Below are 21,289 nucleotides of genomic sequence, written 5' to 3' on the forward strand. Positions count from 1 at the left end.
CTATGAATCACAACGATATAATTAGCTTAGGTTATATGACTACAATCATATTAGTGAATGGACTTATATGTTTGATATGAGCCGATACGTATAACCTTAATGAATAAAATTATATAGATGGTCAATTATTGTGAATCGCAACGATGTAATTATCATAGGTCATATGACTACGACCATACTAGTAAATGGACTTATATGGTTGTTATAGGCCGATACGTATGACCTTAGTATAAACGGCTATTATATAAACGATCGATATTACTATGAATCACAACGATATAATTAGCTAAGGTTATATGACTACAACCATATTAGTGAATGGACTTATATGGTTGTTATAGGCCGATACGTATGACCTTAATATAAACGGCTATGATATAAACGATTGATATTACTATGAATCACAACGATATAATTAGCATAGGTTATATGACTACAACCATATTAGTGAATGGACTTATATGGTTGCTATAGGCCGATACGTATGACCTTAATATAAACGGCTATGATATAATCGGTCGATATTACTATGTAAATATGAGCGTTGGTGATAGAAGAAGGTTCAAGGCAGGCTGGAAATTTTTTCTTTTGGATAACTATGTCAAGTGAGGTTTCATCGTCAAATTTACGTTGGTTGATGTTGCACAACTATATGTTAACTTCAATGTTGAATTGAAGGGAGAAGGAACTTCTGATAATAATCCAGTTGAAATTGATTAGGATTTGTATCATGTTTTCTATCCCTTTACTATATTTTATTTTCATGTATGTTGATGTGTTAATGTTATGAAATTACAATCGTCATATTGGTCTTCTTTACCATAATAATTTTTTTTAATGGAATGTTTAGTTAATGCTTTCTTTTTTGTTAATTCTACCGTATGGTGGCAGTTTCCTTTATATCTACCCTTTCAATATACAAAAATATTGAAAGGGGAATAAAGTAGGGGTATGCATTCGAATCGGTTTATCGATAAATCAAATCAATTATTTATTATCGGTTTATCGATTATCGGTTTCGATTTCGATTTCGAAAATTTTCTTATCGAGTTATCGATTTTGATTTTGATTTTGTCCACTTCGGTTATCGGTTTATCGATAAACCAATAAGATATACTAATAATACAACTATACGCTTATTCTATATAACCTTTCCTTTACCCTAACTTATTATTTCTATTTTCCTCTACCCTTATTATTTCCTAATTTCCCTACCCTATTATTTCCTCTTCACGACTTCACCTGTTCAGTTCAGGCACCGCTTCTGCCTTCTGAAGTTCCTCAAGATTTTCCCTGACCCTATTATTTCCTCTTCACGAGTCACGACTTCACCCGTTCAGTTCAGGCGCCGGCGAGCAGCTTCTGCTTCAGTTCAGAATCTGAAGTTCCTCAAGAGTCAAGCTCTGCTCAAGCCTCAACGTTTTTGGCAGAACTATTCTGCTTCTGCCCCTTTAGAGCTGAAGCCTCAAATTTTCTTCACTCAAAATTCCTCCTATCTCGGTTTCTCCCATAGATCTGGTAATTCTCTATCTCCAAATGGGTTCTCTCAGTAATTTTTTTTCTGTTTGATAAGGGTAAATTACTAAATTTTATAGAAGCTATGAACGTGATGCTTGAACAAATGCTTAATTTTATATAAGTGTACACATTAACAACGATTCTCAACAAGTAATTGAATTGAAAACACAAAACCTACTTAAGGCAACAATGTAAAACAAGGTTTGTATTTTATTTTGATATGTAGATTCAAGAGCGAGGAGTGCTGACTTTGTCTTGCTTTGGTTCATTCAACTCGTTTAAGACTGTAAGTTACATTCTTCATTCACTTCACATGGCTGAAAATGATAATATTGATAAAGTGGCTGATGAAAGTAGAGGTTCCGAGTCTACGGCTGCAACGACCCACTCGACAGTTACAAAATAAAGGAAAAACGATCTCGGGCATGGGATTTTTTTGAAGAAAAAGTTGATGCTCAAGGAAATAATAAATATGAATGTATATTTTGTGGACAAGAATATTTTGAGACAAAAGGCAAAAGTACGACACAAATGAATAGTCATATCGATAAATGTCCAAAGAATCCTTATAAAGTTGAAAAGGTCAAAAACTATTATAATTTCAAACATTACCAGGGGGTAATAAAGGTGGTCTTATTCCATGGAAATTTGATCAAGAAGAGTGTAGGATGGCTTTGTGTCGTATGGTGATTGTTGATGAACTTCCATTTAGTTTTGTTGAGAAGGAAGGCTTTAGAAACTTTATGAAAGTAGCACAACCTTGTTTTCATATTCCTTCACGTACTATTGTTACACAGGATTGTTTTCCTCTTTTTAATGTGAAAATAAATAAATTAATGAAGTTTCTTAAAGGTACAAGTCAAAGAGTAAGTCTTACCACTGATACATGGAATCTATTCAAAAATTTAACTATATGTGCATCACAGCCCATTGGATTGTTAGTGAATGGATTATGCATAAAAGAATTATTAACTTTTCTCTGATTACTAGTCATAAAGGTGAAGATATGGCAAGGTGTATTATTGATTATTTGCGTGAGTGGAGTTTGCAAAAGATTTTCACTGTCACAGTTGACAATGTTAGTGCAAATGATGTGACTGTGGAGAAGTTGTCTGACAAATTAGATGATTGGGGAACCAATTCCATGAATGGTCAACACTTTCACATGAGATGCATGGCACATATTGTAAATCTTATTGTGAAAGATGGTTTAAAAGAGTCAGGTATTTCTATTGCTCGTGTTAGATGTGAAGTCAGATACATTAGACAGTCTCCTGCTAGGTTGAGGAAGTTTCAGGAATGTTGTAAAAGTGAAAATATTGTCAAGAAGTCTTTATTCTTAGATGTTCCTACAAGGTGGAATTCCACCTACTTGATGTTGAGCAGGGCTATTGATTATGAGCGTGCAATTAAAGAATATTCTGATCGATTTAAATAACGGAAAATCCAATATTTAAAAATTGTATCGAGAATGACTGGAAAGGTGGAAACAAGGCAAGATATAATTTGATCATTATGAACAAATCCAAAATCTTTATAGATAGAGCCAATCATTAATTCCCAACCTGTCTATCGTGATATCGGCTTGTCACGTTATCTTATGTTTGATGTCATTTCATATGGAAAGCCTGTAGGTATTCTTACAAGAACTGATTGGGATGAGGTAAAGAGAATTGCACAATTTCTTGAAATATTTTATAATCTCACTTTGAAGGTGTCTGGGTCACTTTATGTAACATCGAATGCCCATTTTATTAAAATTGGTCAAGTTGTTATTTACTTAAATCGATTAATAACAACTGAAGATAAACTTTTGAGTGAGATGGCATTAAGTATGTGGAAAAAATTTGCGAAGTATTGGGGTGAACAAAAAAAATGAACAAAATAATTTTCATTGCTTGTGTTTTGGATCCTCGCTACAAGTTTACACTGTTATTTTTGTACTTAATAAGATGTTTGGAGATGATGAAGGACAATTATTGAAAAAGAGATTCATACTTATATGAGTTCATTGTTTAATGAGTATGTCTCTAAGTCGGTTTCAAAAGATACTAGTGGTAAAGTTTTTACCTCTTTGCCAAGCTCTTCATTCAGCACAATGGAAACTTCAACTGGTTTAGGTGCACTCTTAGATGAAATAAGGAAACATAAAGCTGCAAGTGGAGGTGTAGATTCTAAAACAGAATTGGAAAAGTATCTTGCAGAAGATCCTGAAAATGAAAGACCGGACTTTGATATCTTGGCTTGGTGGAAGGTGAACTAACCTAGATTTCCTATTCTTGGCATGATGGCTCGAGATGTGCTTGCTATTCCTATTTCAAGTGTGGCATCTGAAAGTGCATTTAGTACCGGAGGGCGTATTCTTGACCAATTTAGGAGTTCATTAACTCCTAAATTGGTCGAAACTCTAGTGTGCCTTCAAGATTAGCTTCGAAGTGAATCGATTCCTATAAATGTTGAGGAAGATTTAGATTTTCTTGAGACACTCGAGGAAGGTATGTATATTTTAATTAATTTTATTATATTGCTTAAGATAGTTAAATAATATATTAATTGCTTGACTTGTTAATGTATATTCTTATTAGATTTTACTAATCTTGACAAAGAGGCTTCCATCGACGATGTTCGCTAGAGTTTGTTAGCTGCTATGTAAGTTCTTCATTTTAAATAATATACTTATAAAAGAATGTGATGTATTACAAAGTTATTAATATTTTTCTTAATTTCTTTCAGGTTTAAAGCTTGGTGTCTTAAAATTGCTCTGTGCAAGAAGAAGAGCTGCAGGTCCAATTGCACACTCTAATCTCTATTGTGTTCAATGTTCATCCAGCATAATTTTCATAAGAACAGTTTTGTGCTTAACATTCTAATTGCCGGTGTATTAAAAATATTTGAGATTGTTTGATTCTGTGGCTTTAGCCTGTCACTAAAGGGTTTGACAGCATGTCCATTTTATTTGAGATTGTTTGTTATCAGTTGGTAGCAGGTTGGTGACTTCTGATTGTTGTAAAAGCATTTGTAACTTGTTCTGTTTGTTTTTAATGTGCTGACACTTTTCTGGTTAAATGAACAGTCAAGCAAAGGAAAAAAACGTAAAAGAGAGAGCAAAAAAAGTCTATGTTACTGTCTATAGAAGGAACAGTTGTTACTATGATTATCTTAAGTTATTCTATACTTAAGGAACATCAAATTTTCTTATTGGTGTAATCGATAACTGAATCGATAAGCCCCAAATATCGATAAATCGAAATCGAAAAAATCGAAACCTTATTGAAACGATAATGATAAGCATATGTATAAATTGATAATCGATAAGGGTCAAAATTGAATCGATAAATCGAATGCACACCCCTAGAATAAAGAGCAAAAATACAGAAGAAAATAATAATAATAATAATAATAATAATAATAATAATAATAATAATAATAATAATAATAATAATAATAATAATAATAATAATAATAATAATAATATAATATAATAGTAAATGCTTCATAGGAAAGTTATAGGTTAAGTATTGTAAGATCTAGTAAATGCTACATAGGGAAGTTAAATGGGTAGATTTTGTATTGAAAGAGGAACGGTTACACTGATTTTACAATGAACTCTTGGAGTATTTGGTGAAGTTAGGGTTAAAAATTGGTTGCAGTTGAATGTTGAGGGGAACGTGCAATGTAAGGGTTGAAGGTAGGGATACCAAGATAGGTGTTGAAGGTAGGGTTTTAAGTTGAATGTTGAAAGTAGGGATGAAGGGTAGGGTTTTAATAACTAGATGTGAGTTTTTTAGTTCTTAGTTTGAACTGATTATAATGTTATAAAGTTTTTCACTTCTGTACTAGTTGCAACTAATTACATTTTGTTAGTCTAGTCCTCTAAACTAAAATGAAGTAACAATAAAATGAAGAAATATTTAACAATGACAATTATAATACCACACATTTAAATTATTACAAAACAAAGTCAAAAAATTCAAAAAAATCTATCTCAAATCAAATTAAATAAGATTCAAACTTAAATCATCTCAAACTAAACGGTCAAGTCTTCTATCTCCCAGTTTGCTTCATCGTTTAGATCAGGCAAGCTACTATGTGGTGGTACCGTTGCATCATCTTGGTGTATAGAGTAAATAACACTAATAAGCAATGTATTTTTTGGAAAAAAATATAATAATAATTTGTTATACTTTACCTTAATTCCTTCCGCTAGCCACCACCTCTACCACGGCCTCTACCACCACTTCTACCACCACCTCTGCCAATACCTCTACCACCACCTCTACCCTTCCTATTACCTCTAACTCCACTTCCACCACCCGTTTGTGAACTTCTAAAGTATGAATCAATTCGCCCTTTATATCTATTCAACCTTGGACGTCCACGAGAAGCTACGTATCTAGGATCTATTACATTTCTTCCTTCACTCTCACCCTCACCATCATGTGTATCTTCCAATTCCCAATTTGGAACTATCATTTGATCATCATCCCAATTCAAAAGGTCATGCTCCAATCTGTTCAAATGATACTTAATAGCCCTATCACTTTAGTGTCCAATGTAATATCACAAACCCGTTCAAAATGCTTTAATAGTTCCCTGTACATCATGTATTCAGAAGTCATACGTGGGTAACCTTCAAGAAAGAAATGTTTCAAGTGCGGACGAACAATATCTTTTCTCTACCTTCTCAATATATACCTCTCATTAACGTTTTTAATCCTCTTATGAGACAACACCTTAAGTATATGGCATCATAGAATACTCTTGTTTCAAACCATTGCAACTGCAACTTAGATATTCGCCAATAGGTGTATATTCAACCGTGAATACAAATGGATCTCTAGTGTTAAAACTCCTGAACGAATAATTTGCGATAATGTAATTCTCCACTCCAGTTGTTGCTTGATGGTCTTCAGGGGTGCTGATTTCATAATGGTACAGTTTTCTTAACTATACTTGAAAAAATTCAAACACTTCACGAGTATAACATGTTTGAATTTTTTCCTCCCATGCAAATTCAGATAAACATTTTGGTTCAAAGCACCTTGACCTATATTCAGCTTCCAATTCTTTCTCGAACTTAGCTCTTATGGCTAACTCATATTGCTGAACAAATAGCTTCAAAATGCTTTGGCGGGTGATAAATCCATCAAAGAAAGCATGCATTCCTTCACTTCTTTGTGTGGACAACATCCCAGCCCAAAAGTGATAATTTAGGTATACAGGAACCCATTTTTCCTTCTCCAAATAAAGCTTATAAAATCAATCCCTTCCATCTAAGTTATATTTTGCAATATAATCAGTCCATCTTCTCTCAAACTCAACAACGTTAACGCTATCAAGGACTAAAGCCTTAAATTCTGCCTTTGCAATCTTACCTTCAAGAACTTCGCTTAACTTTGTAGGCAACTTTGCGAATATGTGCCATATGCAACATCTATGTACCGTATTTGGCATCAATGCATTGATGGCAGCCTTAATACTATCACATTGGTCAGTCATGATAGTTAATGGATGAACATTGTTTAGAGCCCCAAGCCATGTAGATAGCACCATTTTGTAACTTGTTATATCCTCACTAGACATAAGAGCGCATCCCAAAAGTATTGATTGTCTATGCTGATTGACACCAACAAATGAAGCAAATGACATATTGTATCGATTCACAAGGTATGTGGTATAAAGGCATATTACATCATGGAACTCCTCATATGCAACCTTAGAGTGTGAATGAACCCATACGACATTACAAAGTCGACCAAAACTATCCACATCTACGGAGTAGTAAAATTCCCTATTTTTTTTGTTGCATGTCACTAAAGAACTTGAGTAATGATTGTGCATCCCCTTCTTGCAGCTGAATCTTTCTACTCTTCAAAATATAATTTCTACAGTCCTTTGGTGTACAACCAGATTTTTGGGGCCACCAGCAAGTACTTCAGCGACTCTTATATTTTTTTAGGGTCTTAAGCCAACAATATCTTTGGCTGCAAGAGTTCTGTAAAGAGACTTACTAAGTGATCTGTGTCCAGCCATCAATCGCGACAATGCTGGTTCCAATTGATGAATATGTTTTTTAGCCACCTTTGAAACACACCATGAATCATTCTCCTCCAAAATTTCATTTATTCTAGCACGACAGTTCCTCCTCTTGGTAACATGCTTATTCCTTGGTTTCCTAGACCTATCACAACCATATTGCACATACCTAGCAATATCACCACCTTTTTTGTTTGATGTTCTTTTGACAATGCAAAAACCCGATAATCTTGCATGTTCTTTGTAAAAATCAAACATAACATCCTTACTACTGAACTGCATCCCAGTAACTGGACCAATTATGAGATCTTCTTCATTGAACTCATTAGTCATTTCCCTATCCTCTCCAACTTCTCCCTCTTCCTCTAAATAATGGTCGTCGTCATCAGCAGCAGCAGCAGCATCAGCATCGTCCACATGATTTTCTCCATCATTGAAGTTGTCGTCTGAATCAATGTCGATCGATTCATCTTCATTCATCAAACTGTCGTCCGAATTCAACCCCAATGATATGTGTAATGCATTCCTTAGTTGCTCCGACCTAGTTTCTAGGCTGTTATTCGGGTTTAATGGCTCCAAACTAGTTTCTAGGTTAGCATTCATGTTTAGGTTAAGGGAATGGTGGTGAATTGTGTGTTTAATGAAAGCTCTCTTAACATAAGTATATGGTATGACAAAGAATAATGTATAAATGAAAGAAAAAACAATATTATGTATACATAATAGACTTTTGATCTTCCCATCCGTATAAATTGCATTTAAAAAAATACGTAATTGTATTTAAAAAAATAACGTAATCAGCGTATATACAAAGGCTGCCATCCGTATATAGGAAGACTTTTTATCTTTCCATGCATGAGAGAATGATGATTTATGGGACCAATGTTTTGGGATAATCAAAATTTATTAACTAATTTTAGAGGAAAATATTTTGGAGGGAAAAATGGCCATTAAGTCAAATGTGAAAATAAAGGCTTTGCTGGTATTTCACGAGTGTGGTCATTGTTGGCCATGAGTTTGGCCGAATAGCAGCACTCCTAATATATTTACGGTCCAAGTGTAAGTAAATCACAGCTGTCTATACGAGATTCGTTGCAGGAGAACAATTGGGTATTCATTTCAAAGACCTCTGAATGAACATTTCACCTGACATAAATGGAATTGCAATAATCCATTCTAAGTATACCGAGCGATAAGTAGTTGTTAGTTCAGAAGTTAGGAATTATTGAAGCATTGAATGTATTTTATGAAAACAGTATTCATATTTCTTTTTTTGTTATTACTACCTCCGTTTATTTTTACTTGTCCACTATTCTAAAAATAGATTCTTACTTTACTTGTCCACTTTCGCATATCAAGAGATAAATAATTTATTTTTTCTATTTTGACCTTAGAATTAATTACTCATTTCAAATTATTTTTCAAATTGATTAAGGCTATATACCAATAAATATGAGTATTATGATAAATTATACACTTTATTTATTATTTATTAAGAAGCGTGTAAAGTCAATTGTGAATAAGTAAAAGTGAACGGAGAGAGAGTATGTTTCTAATAAAACATATATGTAACATAAAAAAATAGGGGATGATGGGCAACCAATGTCGAATCACTTTTATAAGAAGAAAAAAAGTAGTTAAATTAAATTAGTTAACTAAGGTTCAAAAAACATCCAATGTGATTTTAAGTAAACGAGGTAGAGATGAAGAAAACCAAGTAGTAAGCACTTTGAACAGACTATCTAGATTTGCTACACTATTTATCCAAATGATGCAGTCAAGTTGAAGGTCTTCAAGGCATCTCACTTAACATAACAACAACTAACTTTCTCGTAAGAAAATAAACTCATGACTTTTGGAGAATACCAAAAATTGGTTAGCTGTAAATTATTAATCAAAAGTTAATTAAAAGCAAGGCAGGCGCAGTGGCCAGTACGCAGCTCAGTGGATGCTTCCGAGAAACATCCTACCTCTTTATTTAACAGATGCAAATGAAATATTTTAAGTTATTAAATTGTTACAACGGTAATTATAAACATATATTTAAATCAAAGATAAGATAAAAACGAATATTATGACCGCCATGAATTGATCCCAAAAAACTATTCCCGCTTTTCAGTTTGGACCCCAACCTAGCACAAAAAATAATTTGAAGTCACATCGGGCTTAGGATTTTATCTTTGACCAAACGCCACGCGGCGACTCCCCATTTGTTGGAAAGAGTGGACCCACTGTACTAATGTTTTCTATTTATTTATGTGCTCCCCCTTCTCATATAATGCCACCGGGGCATGCAGTGTCTCCTGCTGCTTACTGCTACACTAAACAATGGATACACTGCGCTGCTATAATGCCAAGCTTTTTTAGCTAATCTTTTTGCACTATTCACAAGGCATCCTTCAAACCCTAGCTATAGCCCATAACCGCCCCCCCTCTTTTCTCTCTCTTGTCTTCATTTGTAGTAGTAGAGTATAATTTTTGATATATTCTGTAGACGTTACGTTTCTTCTCTCTCTCCCTAGAAAAAACTTGCATGTACGCCAAAAATGGCTTCAGCTTGCGTAAACAAAATGGGTATGTCGCCGGAGAAGTTTCTAGATTGTTCTCCGGCTGCGAAATACCACCAGTCCTTTGGTTGGCTAAGTCCAAGAATGTCATTCAGTAGGGAGTTTCAGGACGACGTTGTCGGCGACTCTTCCAAGGTTGCTGCCGGAGCAAAGCACACTTCTTCTTCACCACATATTGAGAAGAAGAGTAGTGTTAAAGATAAGGCAGAGGAATTAGATCCAGAAGTTTCCAAAGATATGGTAGCTGATTTCGAGTTTCGACTTGAAGATCCGGTGACTATGCTGCCAGCCGACGAGCTCTTCTCCGATGGGAAGCTCGTGCCGCTGCATCTCTCCATGGTCCGTCCGGCCACCACCACTATTTCCGCCGGAGTTAGATCGCCGGATACACCTCAGCTTAGAATGAGAAATGAGATTTTGATTTCGAATGCGGATCCGTACTTGTTCTCTCCTAAGGCGCCGAGGTGTACTACGCGGTGGAGGGAGCTTTTAGGGTTGAAGAAACAGCAGCAGCATCAAAACAACAACGCTAAGCAAGAAACACAGAGAACGTCTTCATTACCTAGCAGTACTAGTGCTCATAAATCCTTGAAAAATTATTTTCATCGCAGCTCTAAATCCTTAAGTGCTTCTTTAGACTCGTCTCTTAACCTTCCGTTGCTGCAAAAAGACTCCGATAACGAGTCCGTTTCAATTTCTTCTAGATTATCACTTTCGTCCTCCTCTTCAGGCCATGACCACGATGATCTTCCTAGGCTTTCCCTCGATTCGGATAAACCAAGCAATTTCTCTCGAAATATAATGACTAATCCTCGCAGGGTACGATTGGTGAAGCATAGGGTATCATCGTCTGAAGCCGCGAGAGTGGGCCGAAGCCCGGTTCGCAGACAACCGGCCGCAGACTCTAGTAGTGCTGTTACAACCCATGCCAGAGGAGTCTCTGTTGATAGTCCTCGCATGAACTCGTCGGGGAAGATTGTATTCCACAGCCTAGAGAGAAGCTCAAGCAGTCCCAGCACCTTTAATGGTGGGCCTAGGTATAAGCACAGAGGAATGGAGAGATCTTATTCAGCTAATGTCCGTGTTACTCCTGTTCTCAATGTTCCAGTTTGTTCCTTAAGAGGGTCTTCAAAATTTGGATTTCCTTTGTTTTCTTCTTCATCCTCATCATCCCAACAGAAGAAAGAAGGCACAAGTTCTAATTCCTATAACATCAGGTCCAGAACAGATCGCATTAAGGAATGAGTTCCGTTAGATTTTTGAGGGTAGTGTTATGGGTATTTTCTTGATTTTTCTGATTCGACAGGCTTAGAAAATTATGTAAATATGTTCTTTCTTCCTTTTTGTTTTTGCTAACTCTGATGGTGAAAGCAGCTAATGTTTTTGAAAATTTCAACTTTTTGTGGGCATTGAATCTGAGTAGTACTTTGATAATATATATCTTCTTGTACCTGAAAGCTATGGAATCTCTCTGATACTTTTTAAGCTTTTCAAAAAGTTCTTCCCTTGTTAAATGATGACATGATGTTTGCTAGTGTGTTTGAAAGCCACGCGCCTTATGTGGCTGTGAGTGATGCTTTTAAGAGCTGTAGCATTTTTCAGGGCAGAAGGAAGAAGGTAACGTGACATGCATTGGCATCTTTCTCTCCATATGCTTTACTGGAAATAAAATAGTAGTGATATTCATTTTTTCCTTACTACTTCAATTATTGCTTTTATTTTTTACTTTAATTAGCGAAGTATGGGAAATGGCGACAAGTTTTTGAATACACACTGAGGAACTGCCAGGCCAGGCCAGGCCAGGCTAGCTTTGCTGATCAATCTGCTTTTTGCACGACAGTCTGATTTCTACTACACCTTAAGAGCTTCTATGGATGTGAATTTCTTGATTTTTTTTATTTTTATTTTTCAACTGTTTTATAAAGCAGTGCAAAATATTTTAAGTGTGATTATAACGGAAAATAACAACAGCCCAAGCTTCTAAATTATTTGGTTTTAATTTTATAGACTTGTTGTTTAAAGAAGTTCTACACGTCTGGTGGCTTACAAGCAAACAACATTTAACCTGAAAACAAAGTTTTGTTATAATCTGTTAGTAAATCATTGTGTAATAGAAAAAACATATTGAATTCCTCGTGAAAACTTTTCAAAACTACATCTTAAAAGGGTATTTACCATATTTTACATCTATAAATTCTCTTTTATCGTATGCAGTTGTATATTCTTTAACATGGTAGTATAAAAATTATTATACTATTGGTGTATAAAGTTAATTTTTTTTTCTTTTTGAAACTATTATATCATATATTACTTTTGTGGGAATGAAAGGGGAAATTATTAAGTTCATCAATAAATCTTTAAATAGCAGTGAGCGTGCTTTACTACTTACTCCATTCATTTTTACTTGATATGTATACTAAAAATTTATTTTCATTTTTATTTGTCGCATATCACATATTAAGAGAAGATAAATTTTTTTCCTGTTATACCCATAGTATTTATTACTCATTTCAAATCATTTTCTAAAATCCAATAAAATATGCATCAATTAACTTGTGTATCATGGTAAATTATGCACTTCATTTATTATTTTTTAAGGGACGTAAAAAGTCAAAACGTATCAAGTAAAAGTGATAATTATTTGTGGTTATTAATGAAGAAATATGGGATATCCAAAAAAAATCCTTTTGTTCTGGTTGAATTGAGAAGGATCCTTTTGAGTATTGAGAGAAGTGTGTTTCATTAAATAAGATGGAGTTTGTAAAAGCTTGAATGATTGAAGGTAGCAGCATGTGGAAACTGGCATTATACAGTCCATTTTAGTGATGATAAGACCATGTTAAACACTTTAAATATCTGAGTACTTTCAAGTCTGAAATAAATGTTGTTGGAGAATCCATTTCTATATAACTGTGTTGTCAGGAAAAAAGTTAACACCTTTGTCTACACAACACCCAATTGCTCTCTCATCTCTATTCTCTATGGTAACTAAAAACAAATTTGAGAGTTTCAAACATCTTTTACATTTAAATTAAATCCACCTAACAATTTTTCAAGAAACCAATTAATCCTTTTGATTGTTATACGTGTCTAGCTTGAATTTTCTACACTGACGAAATAAAAAATATACACACAATCATGTTATTTTCTTGGTAAGTAGACTGGTAACTTGATAAATAGTGGTAATTAACTTGTGTTATACTACACTGATAACTAACCTAAAGAATAAGCCTCGAGAGCCCTGCTCAATGCGGGGGTAAAAATTTACGTGCATCCGGTATATACATCAAATCAATAAATATAACATGGTTACACTTATATCATTTATCGAATACAAGTTTATATTGCAACCTCAAATTTGTAAAAAGTTGAAAATTGCAAAGGGAAATGAAAATAACAACGCATTAACTTAAACGGATTGTGTGTTACTTTTAGACAGTAAAATGTTTTTTTTTTCTTTATCTACATGTATGAATTTAGTAGGAAAGAAAGGTGTGTAAATCAGATAAAGATAACACTTGTTTCAGATGTCGTTGTCTACGATTCATGTCCCATGTCCCTATTCTCCTTGGCACAAAGGCATGACAAATTGCCAAACTAGAGATGACCTTTCTATAATGCTGCAGGAGCATTGACAGCCATATGGCCCTTCAATTTAAATTATGTACTGTTGGATTTATCTCAAAATTAATATATTCACAAAAAGACTAATAAGTATTACTAATATATAATCTTGTACATCCAATGTTACATCGATTTCTCCTGAAACCTGAAGCTTGAATATAATAGTTGCTCTATTTTGAGCACATTGTCTCCTCTTTTCTCGAGTCCCACTTGATTCCTGTAAATAGACCGTTCTTGCTCAATAGTGAATTTAGAAAGTGTGTTGTAAAATTAAATGTATAACTAACTTCATCGCACCTTATTTTTTGTTCATCACATATATAACTACCCATTAATCCCCACTAATGAAATTATTACTGAGTTACGTTGTTGTTGTTGTTGTTGATATAACTACCAACTAATATGTATTGAGTATGTCACGTGTCACGATTTTTGTCCACCTTTTTCCTAGTATAGAGTCCGAGGAGAAACAGTACCCTGACTAGTTATTTCATTGTATTCAGAATGTAACCTTTATCATAGTAGTTCTGGAGTCCGACAAATTTGTATTTACGTCGAAAAATCTCATATTAAATGTAAAACACTTTCTACTAGAGGTGATTTTGCTTGAATTCGAAAGTTGTGATTAAGAATGAGATAGTACATACCACCCATTCCAATCTTCCACGTTAATCTACAAATTTCAAGTTGATTTCTGGCTTCAATCTGCATGATAAGTTGCTTGACTTTGACCAGTGGTCTTACTATGGTCATGGGGTTATTCACCTTTTTAGACATTGGGTCGGTCTTGGATTATTGTGCTGAATGAAAACTCAACCACCCCTCCTTCCCTTACTTCCATTGTAGGCTGCTTGGAATTCATGCTTTGCTCTGTTGACCAGCTTTACTACGACCAACCACAATCATGACATATATATGAATTAAGTACTTATTTATCTTGGTTAATTAAAGGGACATTATTTAGTACTTACGACTCAAACAGTGAAACTTGATATTTTCATTAAAGAATTGGTTTTTATTCCTACATTCTGTCAACCGCGGGTAATGTCACTTCTCTGTTTTAGTTGAGGGAGTATTAATTTGATATTGACATCAGTACAGAGTGACCGTAGCCCAATTTCATTTGGATAGGTAGAGTTAGTGGAGCAGCAAGCTAAAGCTTCTTTTGTAGTGCCAGTAAAGGAAAAGTGATACAGAAATTATAAACCATTGCTCCCAAGCATTTATACATTTGTCACACTAGTCGATGTTGCAGCCTTGCAGAGGCAAGGGTTGATAACATGAAACCATTTTACTAGCTCCAAATAATTCACGGTCAAATATACTCATGTACTATCAGAAAATATTTAAATGTATTATTAATTATATTTTGAATCGAAATATACTCCTGTCGTTATACTATTAGTTCAAATATATTCCTTTTTTATTATGTTTGTCCAAAATGAACATCCAATCTTATGTGTCATTGACATTTGATAAAATGGATGACACATGTCTTGCAACCTCAGCTCCCTAACCCATCTTACCCCTCCCTTTTATTTTTTTTCCACCAGTAAAATTTCTTTGCCCTCCTCCACTATTGCCACCATTATCGCTACCATGAAAAATATTGTATTTCAAATTTTTGTCTTTTGTATATGGATTAGGGGCACTGAGGTGGCGTCACATGTGGCATTCACCTCATCAAATGTCAGTGTCACGTAGGATTGGAGGTCCACTTTGGACAAACTTAACGAAAAAGGGATATATTTGAATCAATAGTATAACGACATAAATATATTTGGACTCAAAATATAACTAAGGATATATTAAAATAATTTATGACAGTACAGGGATATATTTGGCTATTTTCCGTAATACTTAATTGCCTCTTTATATTGCCCACTTCTCGAAACCATTTGTTATCAAGTGCTCCCTTTCTGTAGCAAACGCTCTATTTTCTTCAGTGTATATATTTACTTGGTGCGAATTAGAACTAATTCAGTGGGACTTCACCCAATTCATGTCCAAGATCTACTCAATTAATGAATAAATTAAGAATAAAGCCACATTACATTCACTATTCATTTGTAACAACAAATACGAACATACTAAATGAAAAAAAGGTATTTATAAATAAGGAGATTAGCATGTACTTAAAATGTATATTTATTATAAATACTTAAAATAACAGTGAGCAACCAAAGACAAAAGAGCTTATAAACAAGTTGGTTTTAGACAGACAGACAGGCAGCCCGCCTCAATTTTATTAGCCTGCTTTTGTTTTTTCTTAACCTTGCTTATTTTTTATAATATGATTGCACAGAACTGTCTTTGGCTTTATATAATTGTGGAGTTGTTAGCGTCTCTTTCTTCTTCCCAAAGGAGACATTATATACTCAGGAAATGTCTTGGCTAAAGGCAATATGTTTGTCTTGTAGTGAAGGGAATGAGTCAAATATTGAATTTTGTCAAACTCGAGTTTTTTCACTCAGATTTGAAATAAGAATGTACTCCATTAAATTAGGAGATACTCGCAACCATGTTATTTACTGATCCAACTTATTATTTCGTTTAAATTTTTGATTAATTTGTTTCTGATAAGATCATAAACAGTATGTACATGATAAGATGATCAGTTCGTACAAATGTATAGTTTCAAAATACCTCTACAAATGTATAGTTTCAAAATACCTCTAGGTCTAATAATACTTTCAAAGTTGCATTGTTTGTTTACCATATTTGTTTAATATATATCATAGTAGCATTATTGTATGGGTCCAAATTTGGCAACTACGACAGTTACCGAATAAGACGAGGAATAAGGTTATCGTGACGCAACGTCTGATGGTCGTCGTGATAAAGGACGACGATCAAGAGCGGTCAGTCGAGACAAGATGTCAACGGTAGTGTAAACTTAGTAGAAGACAGTAAGAATATACTTTTCGAATATTCTTTATATTGTACTTTTTAGGGTTTCTTGGGAGATTGTACCTTATGAATAGGAATAGTTAGTAAAGAAAGGGGGGATTCGAGAAAAGAGACAAAAGAACACTTTGTGAAAGAATGTACAAGAGTGGCCTGATTCATTGATTGCATAACTCAAAGCGTACATTATTGTTCTATACTGACAAGATCCGAGAAATCCTCAACCATCTGATATCTCCTTCTTTTCTACCCTATTGTCGGGGGATGAGGCTTCCCAAAAGATCACAATAATTGAGTACTAACTTCCTTATATTACGTTAGCCATATTTATCTATATTCATTGCACATTGATATTGTAGCATTCATGAGCACCTAATCGGATCAACATATTAGCTAAAGTCTTTCATCTTGCCTACATCATTTATCATATGAGCTAGATTTTATTATCTTTAACTAAGATTCACCCATCTTCTCATCATTAATTGATTTAACTTTTTGGTCAAACAATTTGGCGTCGTATGTGGGGAGGTCTTTAGTTGAAATTTTAGTTTCATCTAGATTGTAAAAAGAATAGCCATCTTTTTCTAGCTTTGCATAAACTAACAATGGCAGGGAAAGGAGATGCGAGATTGAAAACAATAGCAGGTGTCACTGCCAACATTTTGAACACTATCAATGAAGATGACAGGGAAGACAATGAAAACGTGACGCAAAGCGCTACATCTAGGCGAAATGCTTTACCTCTCCCCCGCGAAAGCGTTACTGCTTCGCGCGAAAAGGAAGCCTTCACGTCAATAACGTAAGAAGCGCCACCAGTGGTAAAAAGGCTACTGGAAGAATGGCTAACAAGTACTCTGAAGAACATACTTGATAAACCCACCCAAAGAGAGAATAGGGACGCTGCGCACGTAGAAATCACGACAGATACCGGCGAGCAAGGCGCCCCCATATTGGTAACACTCACACTATTGTTGATGCAGGTAGTGACGCATTCACATCCATTTTTAATAAAGTGGAGGAAATGGAAAACAAAAATAAGGCGCTCCGCGACTAGATGAAGGAGCATCAAGAAAGGGTTGATAAGATACCAGGCGCCCCAAAGTTGTTACCAAAACGGGACGTTGGTCGATTCATCGAACAACCATACAATGAAGAAGCATCCCCTCATGCCATTTCTAAACCTTCAAAATGCCACCGTACTTGAAGATATACGATGGTACTACAGACCCAGAAGATCATGTTGTTCATTACTTCACAACGGTAAAAGTCAACGATCTTTCGAGAGAACAAGTACCGTCAGTGCTACTAAAAATGTTTGGAGAAACCCTAACAGGGGGAGCCCTAATCTGGTACTCACAACTTCCGGCACGGTCAATAGAAATGTTCGAAGAGATGGCGGACAAGTTTGTCACCGCCCATGCAGGGGCTAAAAAGGTGGAAGCCAGGGTAAACGACATATTCGCCTTCAGGCAGTCACCTAGCGAAGGACTCGGGGACTTCCTATCCTGGTTTAACATGGTGGGAATGAGCCTACCGAATGTATCAGAAAGGTTGGCAGTAGCAGCCTTCCAAAACGGATCGACCAGAAAGGGGTCGAGAGCAACTAGAAAGTTGGTAAGCAAACTCATAAAATACCCTCCCACCACTTGTGAAGAAATTCACAACGCCTATTGCGCCGAGGTGCGAGCCTACGAGGTCGATCTCAATGGCCCGATCCAACGACTGACATCAGTTCAAGAAGAAGCAAGGAAAGATCGACGCAATAACGGTCGAAGGGACCAGTTGGGCCCCCATCTCGGTTGAGAGAGACATTATCCCTACATCAGAACAACCATCCCACACCCCCGTGGAACCTGAATGGCCCTCATCGACATACCACGACACTGCGAAACGAAAGAAGTACTCCTCCACTCTTATCTGCTCACAATTTTTGTGTTTCTCCCTCAGAAATAGTGTACGCACTAGAGAAGCTCAGCACGAAGGTACAATGGCCACAGAAGATGAAGTCCGATCCAAGTACTCGGAAATCAAATGCCCTCTGTGAATTTTACTAGGAAAAGGGTCATAAAACCGAGGACTGCATAGGTCTGTGGCAGAAGGTGGTGAAAATGTTAAATCAGGGACACCTGAGAGAATTGATGAGCGACCGAGGGCGAGCCAGTTCTGCTCGTGGATGCGAGCAACCCTAGGGACCTCCAAAATCGCCCTCTCCCGCTCGCACTATATAAATGATCATCGGTAGAGGTGACGGGATAGCAATCGACTATGTGAAATTTACCACTACACACAAACTCAAATGATCGATCACTCATAAATGGTATAATGAACTCGAAGATAGTATCGTCTTCGATAAGTTAGATACCAATGATTTGTCTTTCCCTCACTATGATGCTCTAGTTATTACTTTACGTGTTACGGATATTGATATGAAAAGAATAATGGTGGACGATGGAATCAACGTGTGTATTATCCATCCTCGAGTCCTCGTACAGATGGGGCTCGAAGATAAAATAATATCACGTTGCATAACGCTAACTAGTTTTAATAATGCAGTCAAGCAATTTTCTGGAGAAATAGTGTTACCTGTTCTAGCCGGGGAAGTCACCCTGGAAACAACGTTTCACATCATGGACTAAGACACAACCTACAACGCCATCAGAGTGCGACTATGGATACACGCCATGCGAGCCATCCCGTCAAGTCTCTATCAGGTAATCAAGTTCCCTACTCCATGGGGAATATTCAGTATAAGCGGAGAACAACGCACTACACAAGAATGTTATCGCATTGCCCAGGATTGCACACACACCCAACAACTAAAGGGAGCAAACGCGGAAGCATAGAAATTAACAACGTCGGGAACCAAACCTGATGCACAAACATACGTTATCAAAGACCTTGACATCGTAGAAGCCGCCGAGTTGACTATAGAGGATCTTGACCCCGTCCAACTAGACAGCAACGATAGCACAAAAAAGGTCTATATCGGACACAATCTCTCAGAACTGGGTATATTTCATAAATTTTTAACTAACAATGCTGACCTGTTTGCCTTCTCCCATTCAGATATGTCGGGAATTCCAAAAGACATCGCTATGCATAAATTGAACGTTGACCCGCTATATCCACCGGTGTGACAGATGAGGAGAAAGTTCAATGCCGCAATAAATAAGGCCATCAGCTATGAAGTCGATAAGCTACTTGTCAATGGTTCGATCCGAGAATCAAAATATCCCCAATGGGTCGAGAATGTGGTCATGGTAAAAAGCAAAATAGGAAATGGCGGATGTGCGTTGATTTCATGGACCTAAATAAGGCCTACCTGAAAGACTCTTTTCTACTGCCCCATATCGACCAACTCATAGATGCAATAGCGGGGCACGAACTGCTAAGTTTTCTAGATGCATATTTGGGTTACAACCAAATCCTCATGGAGGAGGAAGACTAGGAAAAAATCACTTTCATCACCCACCAGGGAACATACTGCTACAGAGTCATGCCGTTCGGATTAAAGAATGCGGGAGCAACATACCAAAGGTTGGTCACCAAAATGTTTAAAGATCAACTCGACAAGATGATGGAAATTTACATCGATGATATGCTGGTCAAATCCAAAAGGAAAGAAGACCACATTGACCACCTTACAGAGGCCTTCAGCATATTAAGGCAGTATGGAATGAAGCTAAATCCCAAAAAATGCGCCTTCGACGTAACCTCAGGCAAATTCCTCGTTTTTTGGTATCACAGAGAGGCATCGAGGTCAATACAGACCAAACCAAAGCCATCGAAGGAATACCCAAAATACTGACCAGCAAAAAACAGGTGCAAACACTGACGGGCCAGATAGCCGCTCTGTCAAGGTTTATCTTACTGTTGCCCGACATATGCCATAAATTCTTTAACGTGCTGAGGAAAGACAACGAGCTCTAGTAGAATTCAGATTGCATCGAGGCCTTGAGAAAACTAAAAGCATACTTATCCTCACCACCATTACTCGCTAAAGCGGACCTAGGTGAATACCTTCTGATCTACCTGGCCATCTCAGAGGTTGCAGTGGGTGCAGTTCTGGTCCGCAAAAACAAAGGTACACAATCCTCAATTTATTATATTAGCAAAACCTTGATTGACGCCGAAATGAGGCATCCTACCTCGAGAAACTGGCTCTAGCGTTGGTCATAGCTTCACGAAAGCTTAGGCCATATTTTCAATGTCACCCCATATCGGTGGTGACGACTTTTCCCCTTAGAAACATCTTACATAAGCCCGAGCTATCGGGAAGATTGGCCAAATGGGCCATAGAATTAAGCGAGCATGATATTACCTATCAACCACGAATAGCGATAAAATCGTAGGTACTCGCTGACTTCGTCACCGAATTCAGTGTCGTAATATTGCCCGAGGTCGAGTAGGAAGCACTTCGCACCTCCCATGGGCAACCCGACCTTTGGGTCCTCTACACCGATGACTCATCTAATGCATCGGGATCTGGACTGGGACTCGTACTTGAAGTCCCTACAAGCGAAGTAATTCGTCAGTTCATACAGTGCCCCTATATGACTAACAATGAGAACGAGTATGAGGAAGTAATTGCATTATTGAAACTGGCCCTCAAATATGGTGCACGATGAGTCGTCTTC

General features: G+C 36.3%; 2 protein-coding genes across 2 annotated transcripts; one reads left to right on the forward strand and one right to left on the reverse strand.

Moving 5' to 3' along the window:
- Positions 1-6,777: 6,777 nt before the first annotated feature.
- Positions 6,778-7,167, reverse strand: LOC142172537 (protein FAR1-RELATED SEQUENCE 4-like). The gene has a single exon (XM_075236181.1). It carries the CDS (start codon positions 7,165-7,167, stop codon positions 6,778-6,780), a length of 390 nt encoding a protein of 129 aa, XP_075092282.1.
- A 2,485-nt stretch (positions 7,168-9,652) lies between these two features.
- Positions 9,653-11,578, forward strand: LOC107783922 (uncharacterized). Its single transcript, XM_016604948.2, has one exon. It carries the CDS (start codon positions 10,101-10,103, stop codon positions 11,364-11,366), a length of 1,266 nt encoding a protein of 421 aa, XP_016460434.1. The 5' UTR covers positions 9,653-10,100; the 3' UTR covers positions 11,367-11,578.
- The last annotated feature ends 9,711 nt before the right edge of the window (positions 11,579-21,289 follow it).

This window comes from Nicotiana tabacum, chromosome 18, assembly GCF_000715075.1.
Source record: "Nicotiana tabacum cultivar K326 chromosome 18, ASM71507v2, whole genome shotgun sequence".
Lineage (NCBI taxonomy): Eukaryota > Viridiplantae > Streptophyta > Magnoliopsida > Solanales > Solanaceae > Nicotiana > Nicotiana tabacum.